The sequence below is a fragment of the Megalobrama amblycephala genome, linkage group LG22 (assembly GCF_018812025.1).
Source record: "Megalobrama amblycephala isolate DHTTF-2021 linkage group LG22, ASM1881202v1, whole genome shotgun sequence".
Taxonomy (NCBI): Eukaryota; Metazoa; Chordata; class Actinopteri; order Cypriniformes; family Xenocyprididae; genus Megalobrama; species Megalobrama amblycephala.
The window spans coordinates 11,447,322-11,468,711 of NC_063065.1; the positions used below are offsets into that span (position 1 = coordinate 11,447,322).

The 21,390-nt window shown below is 38.3% G+C and overlaps 1 protein-coding gene across 1 annotated transcript in view; it reads right to left on the reverse strand.

Moving 5' to 3' along the window:
• Positions 1 to 21,390, reverse strand: part of ctnnd2a (catenin (cadherin-associated protein), delta 2a) — a 358,882-nt gene that overhangs the window by 13,319 nt on the left and 324,173 nt on the right. Inside the window, 3 exon segments of the mRNA XM_048175121.1 lie at positions 2,908 to 3,034; positions 11,646 to 11,730; positions 19,043 to 19,277. Of these exon segments, the coding sequence (XP_048031078.1) occupies positions 2,908 to 3,034; positions 11,646 to 11,730; positions 19,043 to 19,277 (447 nt within the window).

Genomic DNA, 21,390 nt, shown 5'->3' on the forward strand with positions numbered 1-21,390 from the left:
TTTCTCGCTCCCCCCTACATTCCTTCTCTCTGTCAAACTCGGTGTGCTTTGATCTCTTGCAAAAATCTACCGTTCACCATTTTCATGACATACACTGGAGCTCAAACCATAGAGGAAAAGCCTGCAGACAACAAAACAGCATGAAACCAGCTGCAAGCCAGTGGATGACTGGAAATATCAGAGATACAACTGAGAAAAACAAGCAGACAATAAATCAATTTACTTTAAGAAGCTGTAGAGAGCATGTTGCAATCATGCGAGAGCTGCTCTACATCAAATTTCATACAGAGCTAGTCAACTGAATCTACAGTGTCATGGCAAAATAAATCACATTTTACATGAAATGTGAGCTTGCAGTCTGAATTGAATGCAAAGACAACACACCTCCGTCTGCATGTAAAAACATACAAACAAAGTGTTTAGATGAATCAGATTAATGAAAAAATGACCTGGATCTTTTAATGAATCACTCAAAAAAGATTCAGAAAATCAGCCTAATGAATCCTTCACTGAATGAACTCACTGAATCCATACAGTGCTCAGCATAAATGAGTGCACCCCCTTTGAAAAGTAACATTTTAAACAATATCTCAATGAACACAAAAACAATTTCCAAGATGTTGACAAGACTAAGTTTAATATAACATCTGTTTAACTTATAACATGAAAGTAAGGTTAATAATATAACTTAGATTACACATTTTGCAAAATTGATGCAAAAATGAGTACACCCCAAAACAAAAACTACTACATCTAGTACTTTCTATGGCCTCCATGATTTTTAATGGCAGCACCAAGTCTTCTAGGCATGGAATGAACAAGTTGGTGACATTTTGCAGCATCTTTCTTTTTCCATTCTTCAAGAATGACCTTATTTAGAGACTGGATGCTGGATGGAGAGTGATGCTCAACTTGTCTCTTCAGAATTCCCCATAGGTGTTCAATTGGGTTCAGATCAGGAGCCAATGAATCACTTTCACCCTGTTCTTCTTCAGAAATCCAACAGTGGCCTTAGATGTGTGTTTAGGATCATTGTAATGTTGGAAAAGTGCGTGATGACCAAGGGGATGGAGTGATGGTAGCATCTTCTCTGTCAGTATAGAGCAGCACATCTGTAAATTCATGATGCCATCAATGAAATGCAGCTCCCGACACCAGCAGCACTCATGCAGCCCCACATAAGGACACTGCCACCACCAGGTTTCACTGTAGGCACCATGCATTTTTCTTTGTATTCCTCACCTTTGCGACGCCATACAGTTTTGAAGCCATCAGTTTCAAAAACATTGATCTTGGTCTCATCACTCCAGAGTATAGAGTCCCAGTAGTCTTCATCTTTGTCAGCATGGGCCCTGGCAAACTCTAGGCGGGTTTTTTAGTGCCTAGGCTTTAGGAAAGGCTTCTTTCGTGGACAGCACCCATGCATGCCATTCCTCAGCATTGTACGCCGTATTATGTCATGGGAAATAGTCACCCCAGTTTGGCTTTCTACTTCTTTAGATAACTGCAGTGAACTTGCATGCCGATTTTCTTCAAACCTTCTCATCAGAAGACGCTCCTGTCGAGGTGTTAACTTCCGTGGACGACCTGGACGTCTCTGTGAGATGGTTGCAGTTCCATCTTTTTTAAATTTTTGTACCACTTTTGCTACAGTATTCTGACTGATAAGTAAAGCTTTGCTGATCTTCTTGTAGCCTTCACCTTTCTGGTGTAAAGAAATTATTTTCTTTGTCTTCCATGTGGTGCCATTGCTGACAGCATGAAATGGGAAGGGGATTTAACACCCTTTATAGTCAACTGTCTGCTGGACACCTGTGTAATGAACAATTAGACTCACCTGTAGTTGAATTCTTCTTAAATTAGACATTTGTAGTCTAAAATTTAGCTTTGCTCCAGAGACTTTCAGTGGGGTGTACTCATTTTTGCATTAACCCTAATTTGAGTAAAACTGGAAATTTTGTTCTCTAAGTTATATTATTAACCTTACTTTCATGTTATAAGTTAAACATATTTTATATTAAACTTAGTCTTGTCAACATTTTGGAAATTGTTTTTGTGTTCATTGAGATATTGTTTAAAATGTTACTTTTCAAATGGGGTGCACTCATTTACGTTGAGCACTGTATTAATCTGATTCACTGAACCCCACATTATTTACTTTCTGTCTCGTTAAAATCAAATCAATAACTATTTTTTGTAGTTATGTATGTATATGTATATGTATATATATATATATATATATATATATATATATATATATATATATATATTTTACATTTATATTTAATGAAAAACAAAACAAAAAAACATTAAAACTGCAGGATAATATATACATAAATTCATCACAGATAAGCCACAGAACAGTCTGGGAAGGAATCCAATACAAAATTTAACGTAACACTTAAATTTTTCATTGAGAAAGAAAGAACTTCATTTCATCACTATGTTCACCTTCCAGCCATTTACAAGACCCATTAGTCCTAAAATTCCTAAAATACCACTCTGCCTCCTCCGCCAATGGCCCTCTCAGAAGCTGAATCCAGGAAAAGTACTTTTCTGCATCAGCGAGATGCTAAGTCCACCGGAAAAGGTATTAGAGCCACAGCCAGCCGGCCATGAATCCACTAACCCCACTAGTAGAGTGGATCATTAACCCTGAGTCCCAGGATGCACTGAAAAATCCCCATCAGTTTAATAGGATTCTATCAGGGTTAAAGAGAGAATCAAGCTGCTATTCGTAATTGTTTTAAATCCAGACTAAAGATCTGGAGTTGTTAAATCAGACTTCAGGACCACCTACAGCGTGTTAGCTGACTCAATGTTTCAGCATTTCAGATCAAAATGTATACGTTGTCTTTTTAAAGAAAGACAAATAGAACACGTAAAGGAGGAGAAACGTATACTCACCTGATCGATTGTTAGGTGAGGTCCGGACCGGGGATACTGACGGAGTGCGTGAGGATGAGTACGGTCTCTGTCTATCTCTCTCTATTGTTGAGGCAGAGCCAACAAAGTGATACTGCGAGTAGCCATCCTAGAAAATAAAGAAAGAGACAGAGAAAAATCTACAATAATGCATGTATTTATTTTAGGGTGCACAACACAACATGCTTTCTTCAGGATCTATGTATGCTACATTAGCTCACTGTTATTCTGTCAGTTTAGTTTAAGGCCTCCTAGTGTGGAGTCATTACAAAAATCAATGACCGGATGGAGGTACAGAAATCAATGGACGGAAGATCTGGAGTCAGTGGCTGTGGAAAAAGCCTGTTTGATGTGTGACTAAAGCAACCTGAAAGGCTGATGGAGGAGATAAAATAAAGCCATTGGCCACTGGCTCGACGACACGTCACTGTGAGCATGAATCAGTGGGTCTAGCTGAATGTGCTGAGAGCATATGGTCATGTTTTACATTAATTAATAGAACAACAGACAAGACAATCAAAACATTGAAGTTTGATAGGTTTCAAAGTATGAAGCAAAAAGAGTCAAAAAGTCTTGGGCAAACTTTGGAACATATTTATTGTTAAAATTTCCGTTCACAAATTCCAATGTAGTTTGGTCATCAGATGCCTCCAAACAAATCAGCTGTTCATCATGGCTGCTTCTCTCAGATCTCTACAAATGATTCCTTCACAACGTACACTTGGTTATTGTGATTGTGATGCCTTGCCAGTTAAATTTTTTTATATACGGTTTTACGAGCACAAACACCTAGCGCATGCACAGAAAACCAGCTGACAGCGCATGTACTAAACTGAATTATCTGTAGCATCTTGTTGCGTTTAAAGTGTCAAAACACTCTAGGTTCACATAAACAGGTTTTGTCTTAAGTGAAAGTATCTGGGAAAGAAATTGTGTATGTTTATCAGTATATTGGATCCATGCATTACTGTAGTTCTTAAAGTGACAGCCTAATAAAACAATCAGTAGAATCAGTATACGTTTTATTCATACAGTGAAGAATATGCAGTTTTATTTTTTCATTTGATTATTCAATTTCTTACTTGAATGTTACTTTTAGGTATACCTTCTGTACATGGAAAATTTAAAGGTGACATCGAACTTTTTTTACAAGATGTAATATTAGTCTAAGGTGTCCCCTGAATGTGACTGTGAAGTTGCAGCTCAAAATACCCCATAGATTTAAAAAAAAAAATTTTTTTAACTGCCTATTTTGAGGCATAATTAGAACTGCGCCGATTCAGGCTGCTGCCCCTTTAATTGCTCGCGCTCTCCGCCCCCTCCCGAGCTCTCGACTCTATCGCTGCATAAACAAAGTTCACACAGCTAATATAACCCTCAAAATGGATCTTTACAAAGTGTTCGTCATGCAGCATGTCTAATCGTGTAAGTATGGTATTTATTTGGATGTTTACATTTGATTCTGAATGAGTTTGATGGTGTTCCGTGGCTAACGGCTAATGCTACACTGTTGGAGAGATTTATAAAGAATGAAGTTGTGTTTATGAATTATACAGACTGCAAGTGTTTAAAAATGAAAATAGCGACGGCTCTTGTCTCCGTGAATACAGTAAGAAACGATGGTAACTTTAACCACATTTAACAGTACATTAGCAACATGCTAACGAAACATTTAGAAAGACAATTTACAAATATCATTAAAATATCATGTTATCATGGATCATGTCAGTTATTATCGCTCCATCTGCCATTTTTCGCTGTTGTCCTTGCTTGCTTACCTAGTCTGATGATTCAGCTGTGCACAGATCCAGACGTTAATACTGTATGCACTTGTGTAATGCCTTGATCATGGGCTGGCACATGCAAATATTGGAGGCGTACACCCCGACTGTTACGTAACAGTCGGTGTTATGTTGAGATTCGCCTGTTCTTCGGAGGTCTTTTAAACAAATGAGATTTATATAAGAACAATGGAGTTTGAGACTCACTGTATGTCATTTCCATGTACTGAACTCTTTTTATTCAACTATGCCGAGGTAAATTCAATTTTCAATTCTATGGCACCTTTAAAGCAGTTTATTTAATTTGCATATTTTATTGTATTTGTCCTTGTTTTTTTCTATTCCGATGTTATCATTGCCTTCTGCAATAAAAAAAAAAAACATGATTCAAGGAAATCAATTCAAAATAAATGTTATTTACAAAGATGGATGTGTGATATAGTTCAAGAATACGAATGTAATATTGCAATAAAATTTATATTTTTGTGCAAAAGATAAACAACAAATTTTTGTAGCAATGTCGTTTTACAAAATAATAATTAATAATAATAATTTTTACAAAGAAATTTCTTGGTTAGTGAGGCACATACAATGTAAGTGAATGGGATCCAATTTTGAAGGACATAGGGTCAAGCCATCAAACACTGAACTGGGCTAGATCCAAAAAGCAACAGTATGAACACAAAGAAGTCTGAGACCACATTCCTGCTTAAGGGGCCGTTCACATATCACGTCTTTTCCACACGCAAGTCAGTTATTTCAAATGTAGGTGTGCGGCAGGCGCACTCATAGTGGAAGCGGCGCGGTGCGCATGTGGTGCGTTTTCCAGGCGCATAGAGATGAAAAATTCTTTTCAGGATGCCGCAAACACATCGCAGGGCATGTGACAAGAACCAACCAATCAGCTTCGGCCTTTCCGTAACAAAACATCGAAAGCTCAGCCAAACAGCTGATCATAGCTGTACAGGGTGGTTTTTATATATCATCTCCATAAATATACCTAGTAAGCTAATGCAAGGGCTAGAATTTATCAATTTATCCTTTGCTGAAACTTCCTACTCCTCGTGGAGAGCGCAGTTCATGGTTGCATAGCAACGACAGACGCCACGGAAGTGTAAGCGCTTTGGAAAGAAGGAGAAAGCAGTGCGGCCGCGCTTTCCACACGATATGTGAATGGCCTCTAAGTAGACCATAAAAGGATCTGAGTCCTCTTTCAGGGAGAGGGACAGTGTGAACGTAAATAGAACTGGGTCCTTTTTCACTTGGTTCACCTCTTGGTCCACTTATAGGTAAGGTAAAGTTTGGTTCTTTTAAAGAGGACTCAAGTGTTTATATATATATATAACAGCCTAAACAAAATCAATCGGCAGACAACTGCTGAAATAGTGCATATATTGTGCATTTCTAGTTATAAAATATGACTGAACTCTTTAAAGTTGGATTAAGGTGGCTGTATAAGATATTATGAGCATGTATGAGATTATAAATTTTTTCTCACTGAATAAAAGATCAAATGATTCATACAGCTGATTCATGAGGACATGTGCAAAAATGCAGAGCAGACAGCAAGAATAAAACCACCAAATAAGTAAAGCTAACCAATGAAACAATTTGATCCTATTACGAAAGTCTCACAAGGTCTCAGAATAGGTCAATGAACAAGTTTTGCTATCTAAGCTGTGCTAACAGGCTATGAGGAAACAAGGAGAATGTCTGATAACTGCAGTCTACTGAACAAGTCTTTTTTAACAGGGACACAGAACACTACCCTTGACATCCCATTTGCCCCTCCGTGACATTCCTCTTGTTGGAAAGGTGAGGTAGAGATCAAAGAGTCTGTCCTTCCGACTTGTGCAGTTCAAAGCTGCCCCACTTTCCTAACACGGCAGAAACTTTGGCAGAAGAAGCCACCGCTCTCCAACTACTGTGCCTGTTGCAAATAATGACATTGGACAGGTATTTGAAGGCTCCAAGGGGCGTGAAGAGAGGCACGAAACAGGGAAAAACGGTACTTGTCGCCTGCCGACTAAAGGCCTCTTCAGTAGGGGACTTTGTCATTTCCTTTTATTCACGCTGTTGTAAGTATTACTTGAAATTTCAGGTTCCCACGAGAGGAAGAAATGAAAACGTATAACTTTATTCTTTATGATGATAGGTGGTTGGGGTGGCTGAGCAATAAAAAAATACCTGTAGGGATGGAAACTTCCTTTAAAGACATTCCCACCATTTGAAAACAATACATTCAAGGAAGACTGAGTTTCAATATGATTAAAGAATCTTACTGCATTCATTACATCCCATAACTCCTTTCTTTCTTCTTTATCAGGACTGAGAGAAAAATGTACATTGGATTGATGGACCTTCGTGCTAAGGCAACTGCTTTCGAAGTGTAAAAAGGTTGAACGATAAATGCACTTGGATAAATGCACGTCTTATAGGCCCGAAAACCTCAGTTAATTCAGTTAATTCCAGTTGAATGCATGAAGCATCATTGCAGGACTGATTCTGACTCAGACCAAAACTGAAAAGACCAAGCAGACCATGCAAAGATGAGCCATTTATGGCAACCTTCCTACTTGTGATTCCTCAATAATGCTGCTTAAGAGTCAGACAGGAAAAAAAAAAACTTCTGGTGTGGAAATGTGCACTGAAGCAAGCCAATGGCAAGCGCTCATTATTATACTCCCAGAGGCGGATGGAGCCAGGAGCGTTGCTCTTGCTGCGTTGGCTCCCTTGGGTCGCTGAGGCAATTGACTACCCTGATACTTCCTCGTGGAGAGCGTTGGGGAAGGATGACTGTGGAATTGCATCTCAGGAGGCTGCCAGGCTGAATGTAACACCTCTCAGCACAACATGAGTGAGGCTTCAGGCTCAAGATCAATGGCATAAGCAAGTCCTCTCTTCTCTCAGGCTAGAACTTCACTTCATCTTAGTCCGACTCAACGTCATACTGAGTAAATCAAGCCAAGTGCTCCTGGCTTTCTCGCAAACACACACACCTTATTAGTCGATGGAGCTGGAACCGTCTGCACTTCTTCAAAGATCTCCAAGTAGATACATTTCTGACTGTATATGAATTAAATGCATTTTATTATGCAAAATTATAAATATTCATGAATTATTGCCCAAAAAACTGGGACTGCAGTTTTTAAAAGTTGTTTAAAAAAATATTTACTGTACATCTGATCTTTTCCAGAGCATAAACGCAATGAACAAACTCCAAAAATATTTTTAAATAAATAATTTGAGCAAACAGTCACAATACCAAAAAAAAAAAAAAAAAAAAAAATATATATATATATATATATATATTTTTTTTTTTTACATAAAAATTAGAAAATTTTAGTGATAAGTATAGATATTTACATTCACCGATGTAATTACTTGCCAAAACAAAATGAAATATGTACAAAATACAGCAGGGCTCATTAATAAGGACCTCCTGGGGTCAGTGTGAATAACACTCTGGACAACTGAACTGTGAAACACTGTTAGTGTCGCTTGTGTAACAGTATATTGGATCCGTGCAACTGTTAAAGTGACAGCAGCCTAATATTCCTGCAGCGCTGCAGTCTGCGTTTTAATGTTAATCAAACAACAACAGACAAAAAATTTGTTCACTACTCTCGACTAAATATCTTTATTAACTTTAGTAAGGATTAATAACTTATACAGTGAAGAATATGCAGTGTTATTTTACATTTGTTTACCTAAAAACTACTATTAAACCTACCTAAAAAGCACTGTTAATTTCATATGTATCTTTGTTCTGTTATATATATGTATTTATGTTGGCCTGCTGAACGTTAAATGGATCCAATCCATGTTCATTAGAAATTATTTGATGATGCAGCAGCAATAAACTAGCTAGTAGCATGTGATTGTGAACGTTGCTAATTTAAAACATGATTAAAACAAAACACTATCTATTTTAATGACAAAACTTCAAAGAACAGAGCAAGTGACAAATATCGGTATCAGTATTGGAATTGGCCAATGATTGTTTGTTAAAATCGGTATCGGTGCATCCCTAAAAAAACAAACAAACAAACAAACAAAAAAAGAAATAAAATAAAATTAATTAATTAATTCATTATTAAATTATAAAACAAGAAACGAAAGGATAATAAGGCATACTGAACTCACAGAACTCAATATATTATTAAATATGGAGTATATTATTAAAGACTGTTAAACTACATAACACAATTTCCTCCCATACTGGCTAGAAGCTTCTTGGGCACAAGGCCATTGTTCACAGCCTTGGGAGGTGTCTGGCTTCCCAAACCTCTTGTTTCCGCTTTCCTCCCCTCTTGTGTTCCCTTTTCTCTCTCAGCTTCATCCGTCACACCACCCAAAACACAAAGAATCGCGCCTCAGGTGGCTCGACTCATCCAATTGACACCTTTCATTTCAGCGGAGGGAGAGAAAGACACACCACGTGGAACAACTGTCATTATGCACTCATGAGATGAGAGACGGGGCTCTGCAAATGTTAATAATAGCAATCTCTTTCTTGCTGCCCTTTGCTTAATACCATCCCCGGTGACATTTCCAGGGCTCAGCTGGGTTGGAGGGAACAGGTTAGGTTGCGGGTGGTTTTAAAAATCTTTGCAAAACCAGCCTGGAGGTGGCTGAAAAGAGTGCGAGAAGGCTGCATCCCTCCAAAATCAATGTGGGAACTGTATATAATAAGCAATACTGTAGATTTAATGACTTCAGCCTCTCTGATGATGCATTTATAGCTCCGGCTGTCCTCCACGCCCTTGACCTTGTCACTTTATCTGCGTCAGCTAAAGCAGTAGTTCGATAATCTGCCTGAAGGCGGCATGCGAACACAACGCTGCTGAACCCGTGAGTGCTGTGGTCTTTTGTTCGATATTATTTATAGATATTTAGTCAGCTAGCATAATGGGAATCGGCGTTCTAATTACTCTCTTTCATTATAATCTACGCATGCTACCTTTTCGTCAAACCCTCTAAATATTTAAAAAAAGACAGAAAGGGTAATTAATAGTATGTGCACATGAAATTAGAGCTCGTAATTCGACATTAGTTTCGATGGCGGCGAGCTCAGCGGGGTAAACTCGCAAACATCCATAATTACATATCATTATAGACATTTTCAAACAGGCACTGTGAATTAGCCCAGCGCTTCGCTCTCTCTCCAACGCAGTTTGGGGAAGGGACGCCTCTATTCCTGCAGACACACTTCTAAACTCATCTCGATGGTGCAGGCAGTCAGCTCGTGGCCTTTTCTCATCTCTAAAGGTCAGTGTGGTATCCGTCGCCGTCTCCGTGGGCTGTAATTCTTCAGCACCTACTCTTCAGAGCCGAGTTGGCAAAACGACACATTACAGAGCTCAGTCTGGGACATTCCTCACCATCCAGCGTCATATCTGTCAGGATGGAGATTGCTCAGCGAAGGGGAACGGTGTGTTCTCACAGCCTAGAGGCTTCTAGCACTTGTTGGGGGACGGTGGTCTGTCACAACCCAAAGTTTCCGTTCTCTTGCTCTTGCTACTAGTTCATCTGGGAGCATTTTAGTTTGGTTTGACATCGTTAATGTGTAACTCTATTCGTTGTCTGTGTCTGAACACAACCTAAGCAATCTAGCGACTTGTTAAAGGGTTAGTTCACCCAAAAATGAAAATGATTTAATTTATTATTCATTCTCATGTCGTTCCTCACCCGTAAGACCTTCGTTCATCTTCGGAACACAAATTAAGATATTTTTTTAATAAAATCCAATGGCTCAGTGAGGCCTGCATTGCCAGCAAGATCATTTCCATTTTCAATGCCCAGAAAGCTACTAAAGACATATTTAAAAGTTCATGTGACTAGAGTGGTTCAAGAGTGGTGACGCCATAATTTGTTCATTCAAACTGACACGCGGAAAGTGCAGTTAAAGAAGAGGCGGGATTTATCGCACAAACCAATCATATCCAATCATAACCAATTACATCCAATCATCAGCGCAATGGAGACTTTGCCTCCTCTCACGTGACTTTCCCCATTCATTCTCAGTTACCCCTCAAAAAACCCAACGCATGCTAATGGTTTTCTATGAGTGGAAAGGGAGGCATGACTCCTGCTGTAACTTTACCTGCGGGTGTCGCTGTTGGGCAGTGTTCCTTTAGAAATACGAGTGACTTGCGCTCTTTTTAATGTCGTAATTTGTAATATTTGTGTTGTTTGATATGTAATATGGATTATTTTCTCATCCTATTTTTTTTTTTGAGGAGGCACTGCCTCCCTTGCCTCCTCGGAGGAAACGCCCCATATTATACACATATTTAAAAACTTACCTACAGTACCAGTTACATTTTTTAATATAAAATAAATAAATAAATAAATAAATAAATCCCCAAATGTTAGCTGAAAGGTTAGCTAAAAAGGTTTGGTTTGGTATTTAAACAATAAGTCTGTTTGATTAGTCTGCTGTTAATTGCTGTTGCACAGAAATATGGGAACATTCACTCAAGGTCTCTTCACGTCAATCTATTTGCAATTCTATTCAGACCATACAATATGTTCTAAATGCAGTCAGCGCTAGTCAAGGCCAAAGTTTGCCTCAATAATCTGTGAGAGACATGTCTGAATGGATCCACACAATAGTAAGTGCAACAAGCACTTACTGAATGGAAATATCTCTTCAGCCTGGCCGCTACTGCTCAATAGAGCATTCTTTGCTAGTCACTGCGGATTAATGTTTGCAGTCGGCTACAAGGTGTCGTGCTGAATAAACAGTGGGTCGCACAACTTTGTCTGGGAGGAGGGGTACAAAAAACGCTTCTCCAGTTTTTTTCATTCAAAACTATTTTCTCTAAAAGTTCAAACAAAATTGTGTGGGAGATCAGTTAGCATGCTAAATTAATTCCTCAGGTTGGGATGGATGAAGTGGGACACAGCTGTCGTGAGTGGAAGCAGGTCTCCTACCTTCTTATAAAGGCTCCGGAGATCTCTGTACTGCCACATGCTACTGAGAACCTGAGATGCTGCCTTTACCACTTTAGGCGAGTGTCTGTGAGAGAGCGAGAGAAAAGAAAACAGGCAAGTAGAGTGAAGTATGATTTAACAGTAATAAACTGACATATGGTTTCAACAGTCATTCATTATTTTCAAAGTATGTCTGTTGTCAGCATGCAGATGATAACAGACATTGAAAATAAAGCCATTTGATAAAACAGAGCATGGAATATTTGTTTTAAAATTGTAAATTAATTTATCAATTAAATATATAAAATGTTTAATATTAAATAATATTACTTGTACTGTTATTTAATTATTTATTAAACTTATTTAATATAGAAATTATTAAACAACATACAATAATAATTTAAAAAAATATAGCTGCAAGCAGCAATTACGGGGCCAAGCACAAATAAGGCACAACCAGCCAGCCAACACGTCTGTGAGCATCAGAGCATGTGTATCAGTGAGCAATTAAATACCTATTAAGATCATTTTAGGAAAAATCACAATTACAGTCAATAATAAAGTTTACTGGTTTATCACTTTTGACCAATAGGTGGCACTGTGATTAAATTAATGAGGTATGGTCAGAGTGAGGTGACAATGGCACTCGCAAAGTTTGGTGTCAATATGTCAAAGCATTGCAGAGATACAGCTTTAAGAGTCATTTTGGCATTAAGCCTATAATTTGTTGCTGTGGTAAATGAATAGGGATTCATTTATTAACACGAATCCATAAAATTTTTACCAGCGTGGTCTGAAGATGATACGATTCGATTTTGGTGACCAACAGTCTAGGAGTAGTTCGTAGAAAGATAATTCTTTGGATAAAATTGGTTTTGTATGAACCAAATACAGAGTCAAACTCAAATCTCTAATATATCTAGATCAGTGGTTCCCAAACTTTTTTGCTTGGAGTACCCCCTGAAGGGATTACCATCCTTCTGCATACCCCCTCTCTTCCACTTCGACTGCAGTTACACCTTTACCATTAAGGGACAATATTTGACCCCTAAATTGATTTTCCAGTGCATATTTTTACCTTTATGAATAACTTTATAAAATAAATAATGTTATAAAATTAAAAAATTATATATAAAAATGTTCAATAGAGAAATATGCAATGATGGTAAAACTTAAGTAAAACTTTTAAATATTAAACTAAAACCGCCAGTAGGTGGCAGCAAGTCACTGTTTTTATGAGTGAGTCATCGAGTCATTCATTCAGTAACGAAGCAAGTGGCTATGAATGAATCATTGAATCATTGACTATCATGATTCGTTCAAAGCCGCAGAATTGTTCGCGAAACAGAGACGTGTGTTGTAGTTCTGCTGTGGTTTCGTTAGAACTATTATTTCATTGCAAAATAGTAAATACAGACAGTACTGTGTTTAAAATGTACGTTTTTTTTGACCTGTTGTATAATAATGTCACGTTTGCAGTCATGTGGATATTTGGGAACAATTGCGTTCTTGCTTATTATCATCATTAAATACAAGAACTCACACAAGGTATGTTTTTGTATCGGAGAAAGTTTGAGTCTTAAATCGAAATTAATCCATTATCTGTGTCTTTATTTGTTCTTCATGCAAGTAAAGTGCTAAATCCCTACTGTTACAAAGGTGCATTGTCGAGAACGACAGTAAGCGCGATTTAAGGCAGCAGATTCTGCATGCAATCTATCATATGCATGCTGCTTGTGTGGATACAGTCATTTTTTATTCTAAATGATGAGGTAATTTGATTAAATGTATTGGATTTACGACATTTTGGCTCGGTTTTAATATTATTTTAAGGTAGAATTAAATGAACTACTCAGCATTTGTTCGCGTACCCCCTGTTGTCACCTCACGTACCCCCAGGGGTATGCGTACCCCAGTTTGGGAACCACTGATCTAGATTATCACAACAGTGACACATTTAAAACAACACATTTTCAAGCAAACGGAATGCAAAATGTTTACAAAAAAGTCAAACTTTAAGATTTCACACAAGATCAAAATGACAATACCAAAACATAACATTACAGAAGAAAGTGAAAATCCAATCCTGGAACATTGTTGCTCAGATGAATGTGTTTTCTCTGCTTTCTGTGCAAACATCTCACACGAACAGCAGCTTTTGTTATGATTAACAATACACCACAAACAAAAGAACCAATCTCTTGGTTCTCAAAAATGACACAAATTGTTTGACTTCAGCCGATTTGATAGAACAGCTGTGCCTTTTGTCTTTCGCCGAGCCGAGTCAATCCATTTCAGCTCAAAGGACACAATGGAACAATTTACAATTGCCACTTGAAATGAAGTTAGAAGAAAATCTTTGCCGTCCTTGAGTGAACATGGCTTTAATAGAGGAAATGAATGCCGCTCATCCTTCATCATTTTCTCTCATAAATGACAAAATGCATTCTTAGAGGTGAAGCTGTACGTTTGATTTGTCTCTCCCCTCATCTTTCAACATGGATTTTAACATGCTCAAAGCTTCTTCAGTTGAGTCAGGCCCTTTCTCAAATTAAACTTCTCATTTCGGTGATGTAATGCTATAAAGACTTCAGGTTGGCTGTGAATTCTCCATCAGTGTGGGTTCAGAGAAGGAAACTACATAGTTAGTTACATAGTTATTGAAAAGTAGTTTGTCAGATGAGTAGTAGGTCTGCAAATATACACTGATGAGCCAAAACACAGGTAAACCGTTGATCATCTCCTAACAAGGCTACATATTAAGGTCTGGGTAGATTAGATGGTAAGCAAACAATCAGTTCTCGTAATCAACGTGTTGGATGCAGGAGGAATGGGCAGAAATAAGGATCTGAGCGACTTTGACAAAGGCCAAATTGTTGTGGCAAGGCGACTGGAAGAAGGTCACCTGGTTTGCACCAGAATGCACTTTGGGATGACGATAAGCCGATGGAGGGATTGTGATACTCTGGGCAATGTTCTGCTGGGAAACCCTAGGGCCGACCATTCATGTGGACATAAATTTGACACGTGCCACCTACCTAAACATTGTTGTAGACCAGGTACACCCCATCATGACAATGGTAGTCTCGCGTAGCCAGACCTTCAAACTGACGGCAGAAGTAGAGTCTGGACTCTATGGCAGCTTTCATTGGCCAAGAGGACGTTTGACTGACATGTAACTCAACCAATCACAGTTTTGTTCCGCGTCATTTTTAAAGGCGTGAAAGGTAAAGTCGATGTCCCTACAATAACAGACCGGTCCTGGTAAGCGTTCATTTTCACAGTTGTAAACACGACGACGTTCTTCTTCCACGAGGGGGGTTTGGCGTCACGGCATTTGTTTCCAGGTGGACCACTATGCGACACACACATCTCCCGGACATCCTGTAGAATTCAACCAACCAGATGAAGACTTTGCAAATCCTGAAGTGTTTCCAGTTAAGTGTACTATATGCATGAGGCTGAGACTATGACAATAGTTATCCCTGGTGGAATTGGCCTCTTTCAGCACACTGCACACACTGTTCAGGAATGGTTCGAGGAACATGATGAAGAGTTCAAGGTGTTATTCTGGCCTCCAAATTCCCCAGATCTCAATCCAATTGAGCATATGTGGGATGTGCTGGACCAACAAGTTTGATCCACAGTGTCTCCATTTCGCAACCTACAGGACTTGAAAGATATGCTGCTAACAACTATGCTGTATGCTTACAAAATCTTTAACAATTTTTTAATAATATTTGAATAAAGTGTGAAGATACTGATTTCCTAGGGCGGACATCACTTTTGGCCACTAACTGTATATGAAGAGTTTGGTTCCAAAACGCGATAAACGCCATTTTCAAAAAATTGAGTTTCCACCAAAATCAGTATTGTATCTGGTCGGTATTGAAAAGTAATTTATAAATTTTGCGCAAAATGCGATATCCGTCGTGTTATTCTGTCATGTTTTCTCCCTTTCTTTCCAAAACGCGACAAACGCCAGTCTCCCTTCTCTGCAGAACGCGATATATCCGCTCTCAACCGATCACAGCGCTCCATTCCACCCACTGTAAACATTGAAGCCTTTTTTAAAAGCCGTTTTTAATACCAATGTACTCGGCAAATGTGTTTATTTAACCGTGCGGTGGCGCCAGATACTCTTTAATCGGTAATGACAAATAATTTATAACATTAACAAGATTCATTTTGGGAGCGACGGCTGAATGTATTTTTAGTAAAATGCCTGTATATAAGATAAATATTGGCAAAGTTTAGACTCTGTCATGTATATGAATCAACTTACTTTGTTGTGTATTTTCAATTTGAAAAATAACTTTTATATTGATGTATTAATTGCATTTTGAAAAAAAGTGTCATGGATTTATTGCATTTTGGGGAAAAAAATAATACGTTTTTATAATAAACTTTTTAAAATCAAAATGTAGATTTGAATTTTTTATGTTTTTATAACCAAAAGATGCTATGTGAAAGTTTGAAACAGAAAATAGTGGTTTTCATCTTGCCACTTTCTTGGTAAAGAAAACACCTTTTTACTCCAATTAATCAAAATGGAGTTATTGCGTTTTGGAACCAAACTCTTCATATATAGTCTGGACTGTATTCATGCTGCACACAAAAACCGAAAGGCAGTTTCTTTTTTTGGCCTAATGTTTTGCTAAATGTTCAATTTTAAATGGCTTATTTTTATCCAGCCAAGTGCAACAAGTGTATTATTTTGCTCTGCCATGCACACTAAATTGAGAACATATCACAATCTGCACCAAATCAATCTGCTCCAAATCAAAAGTCATCAAACCTGATGCATATCAGAATGAGCACACTGGTTGCTGCCACTTGCTGGTACTAAATCAACCGGTTGCATTTGTGCTATATTCAGACAAGCAAGCACCCGAGTGGCTTGTCCCTTTGATAACCTCTCAGCAGGAAACTGGAAGCAGCTGTCATCGCCATATTGGCTTGAACGGGGTGGGCACAGAGTATGAATAGCTGATGGGGGATATAAAGCAGTCGCATGAAGTGTCAGCTTGATGAGGGTCAGATTAATGTCTTTGACAGTGTGCATCCTGACTTAAGCAGGAAGTGTCATCACTCACTCACTGTCAGACTGGCTACACTTGCTGTTTCTATGAGACTAAAGCAAACAGCATAAAGAAAGATTAATGAATGACTATTATAAAGTTATATAGTTTAGATTCTTAATTTAGTGGATGTTGAGTTGATATCTGACTGGATGACTCACATCTGAAGCGAACACCTGTTGCATTCAAATCTAATGAACATGTCTTTATTAATACATCTATGTATACCCTGTTGAAAAAAACAGCATATGCTGGTTAGGTATGTTTTGAAGCATGGCAGCTGGTTTGAGCTGGTTTAAGCTGGTCAAAAGCTGGTCCTAAGGAACTAGCTCCAGCTTAAAGAATTTTCCTGATAATTTACTCACCCCCATGTCATCCAAGATGTTCGTATCTTTCTTTCGTCAGTCGAAAAGAAATTAAGGTTTTTGATGAAAACATTCCAGGATTATTCTCCTTATAGTGGACTTCAATGGCCTCCAGATGGTTGAAAGTCAAATTACAGTTTCAGTGCAGCTTCAAGTCAAGTCAAGTCAAATTTATTTATATAGCGCTTTTTACAATTGGTAATTGTTTCAAAGCAGCTTTACATATTAGGAGCACAGAAAAAAGAGAAATGGTTAAAAATAAGCTGTACAAGCAAGCGTGGTAATATGTAACATATACAAGATGGTGCAACATTAAGCCAATGTCGGCTGACTCCCAGGGGTGGAAAAAACCCCCTAGGAGAAAAACCCAGCGTGCTAGCACTGGGAAAAAAGTCCTAGGAGGGAAAAAACCCCTTGGAAGATATATATAATATATGTAAATGGATATGGAGATCAAAATCTGAATTATACATTTTTATTATCAAAGGGCTTTAAACGATACCAGACGAGGAATAAGGGTCTTATCTAGCGAAACAATCGGTCATTTTCGAAAAAAATACAACTGTATATGCTTTATAAACACAAAATATTACCTTGCACGTATTTCCGCTTTCCGCATTCTTCAAAACGCTTAGGCTGCATGTCCTACACCTTCCCTATTCTAATTATGGAACGAACGTGGCGCCAGTTTCATTTTTTTCCGTAAGTAGAATAGGGAAGGTGTAGGACATACAGCGTAAGAATGCTGTAAGCGGAAGTACGTGTAAGGCGATATTTTGTGTTTATAAAGCATATACAGTTGTATTTTTTTCGAAAATGACCGATCGTTTCGCTAGATAAGACCCTTATTCCTCGTCTGGTATCGTTTAAAGCTCTTTGAAGCTGCACTGAAATTGTAATTTTGACCTTCAACCGTCTAGTGCCCATTGAAGTCCACTATAAGGAGAATAATCCTGGAATGTTTTCATCAAAAACCTTCATTTCTTTTCGACTGAAGAAAGAAAGACATGAACATCTTGGATGACATGGGGGTGAGTAAATTATCAGGAAAATTTTATTTAAAAGTGGACTAATCCTTTAAACCAGCCCAGCTTTTGGGCATTTTTGCTTTTATTTTTTGCCTTTATTAGATAGGACAGTCAAGGACAGACAGGAGGCGATATGGGAGGAAAGAGGGGCACATGATTGGAAAACCACCACAAGCCGGGACTCGAACTCGGGTTTCAGAGCACTGCCCACAAGCCTTAGGCTCAGAATAAATTACAGTAAATTTTAATCCCAGATTTTCAATGTGGTCATATTTGGACCCATCTGTATAATTCACAAAAGTGATAAGCCAGTGCCAAGGCTATGTTACAGTAGTTTTTATCAAAATTAAGGGTAACGTTTTTTTCGCACTCCACTTCACGGCAGATAAGACTCTGTAACCGTGTTAAAATCACTGTTACATACAGCCTTTTGTATCGTGACCTTTCGCAATATTCTGAAGGATGCAGCAAATCAAAAATCAGCCCTTTTCTGTATACTATGGCAAAAGTGGTTGTGTTCCAACTCCAAGTTTACTTTTCTTCAATACAGTTCAGCAAGCAATGAGTAAGCGACTCGAGTTGCGAATGTATATATGATGTATCTGAACATCTGTAGACAATGTGGCCTTGAAGCTCATAAAATGCTCATTGCGGTCTGACTCATGCTGTTTATCTCTTTAAAAAGGTGCTGGCATAAAAGTGGAACTGTGTAGCTGGAAAATGAAATGTCTCCAAGAGCAATGCACAGTTTCTGGAGAACAAAACAACTGACAGGCCTCAGGGTCCACAAAAACACAAGCAAAATCAAGGCTACAGCCTAGGAGCTAGCGCACACTTCTGGGTATTTAATGCTGGTTTGACCGGATTGCAGGTGGTTAGTGATAAGATGAAGGGCTTTTATATATAAAAAAAAGACTACTTACTTGTCTCCTTTACTCCTAGCAATACCGATGAGCTTCTCAATGCCACCGGCGTCTCGTAAGGCCTTGGCGTTCTCCATGTTCTTGGTGATGACCTCATGTAGGGCGCAGCATATAGCCGTAACAGTGTCATCGCACATGGTTTTACCTGCTGTGCTGTTTGCCGTACCCCCGCTGCTTGCGCTAGCATTGCTCCCGCCCGGGAGTCGGTGCACGAGATCCCGCATGGCGTACTTACCTAGACAAAGTGTGAGAGAGAGAAAAAATAGACAGAAAGAGCATATGAGGATGTGCTGATTAGCGCTGGAGTAATTATGATAGTCAGGATGACATTTTTCACAGTCAGTACGACTATTGTGCTACAATTTATTCTTAATCTAGAGAATAATAACGAAGGAGCTGCGACAATTCAAGAGTGTCAGATGTGTCAGTTTAAGCATCAGTAGATTTCTATGGGGGGTGTTATCCTGACTGCAGCGTGGATATATGACTCACGCTATTTGAACAAAGGAAAGAAAATATGAGAAAGTGAGAAAACTCTGACATTAAAAGAACAGCAGGAGATGTGTAATTCAAATTGACTTGGCAACACTCACACAGCACTGAAAAAATAACTTGACCAGTGGGAGAAACAATATGATTCTTGAGTTTATGTGTTTGTGTTGGTGAAGCAAGAGACAAATGTGTGCTGTAACACACTAAGTGATATTAACAGGCAATCACAAGCGCAATGATCGCTACAGGATGTTGAGTGTTCTTTCCTCAGCCAGTGGTGTATGGGACACCCCCTCATGGCGTTATGAGCCAATTATATTATGGTTAAATCTGCCTAGAGCGTTTTACTCCACACAGAAGCCATATCAAAACAGCAAATACAAGGTTTATTTACATAACACTTTTAATGCCACATAAAGGAAGACTGCAGTAATTTACCCTAGAATCGGCACTGATTCACATGCACAGTGGACAGTAAACAAGACCTAGTGTGGGATTAACGTGAAGATTAAATATAAAAAGAAAAGTCATTTCTGAGATATAAAGCCACACTGTGAAATATAATGTCACATTATGAGATATTAAGGTACATTGTGAGATATAAAGCCATATTATGACATATTAAGTCACAATGTAAGATAATAAAGTCACATTGTGATATATAAAGTTACATTGTGAGGGGTTTTTTTTAACTACAGTATAGGCACAAATAGACTTCCATAGTAGCCCACCAGATATATATTTATTATATATCACAGACAGTGGCGGCTCGTCAGGGGGGGCACAGCCTACCCAAAATTTTGAGGTGGAAAATGGGAGAAGGACCATTTAATGTTAATGAAATTCCCAGTTACTCATTTAATTTCATTCCTCAGAATGTGAATTTCTTGTTCGGAAACACCGCTGCACTTCCCAGAACGTGCCAAATCTGCCGTTCGGAAAACTGTGCTAGGGTGAGTTTGAGGGGTTGAGAAGGGAAGGGGGAGGCAAATCCATAGCCAGAGACTTTTGCCTTTGTTGGCAAAAAAAAAAAAATTAGCCAATCACCATTGAGAATCTCACATTCAGTAAAAAAAAAAAAAAAAAAAAATCGCTGAGGAAGCTAGCCTCCCTTGGACGCAAGATATTAGTTTGAACTGCTCCCGCTGATAATCTAGCAACTACCTTAATTTTGGAAAGTAGAGATATTGAATATTTGATCGCTAACAAATTTACTAAGATACCATTGGACCCACTTTATATTAAGTGGCCTTAACTACTATGTACTTACATTTAAATTACTCATTTGATACAATGCACTTATTGTGTACATACATGTTTTTACATTGTACTTATATTTTAAAAACACCTGCATGTAATTACATCTGTAATTAATTTCTGTAATTACATTTATAATTACGCTCTTGACCTATCCTTTAACCCTTACCCCTACCCTTAAACCTACCCATACCACCAAAGCTTTCCCTAACCTTACCTGTACCCCACCTCAATGGCTGCAAATTTGTTTTGCAATTCAATATGAACCCAATAAGTACATTGTACTTATTTTTTGATGTAAGTACATAGTAGTTGAGGCCACTTAATATAAAGTGGGACCATACCGTTCGATCAGCAGCTACAAATAAAAAATGAAGGAAGACCCAATGCCAAAGTTGGACATATAGACTACAGCAATCAGCTTCAAACTGCTTAAAATGATCTCAACAGATCTCAACAACAGGTATATTGGTACTGCCATGTCAAAATATTGCATTATATATTTGTTGCTTGCACTTGAGATGTAGATTTGCCTACATGTCACATATTTAGTTCTGCATTGGAGAAATGCAAACAGCTTGAGGGTAGCCCACTAGGCA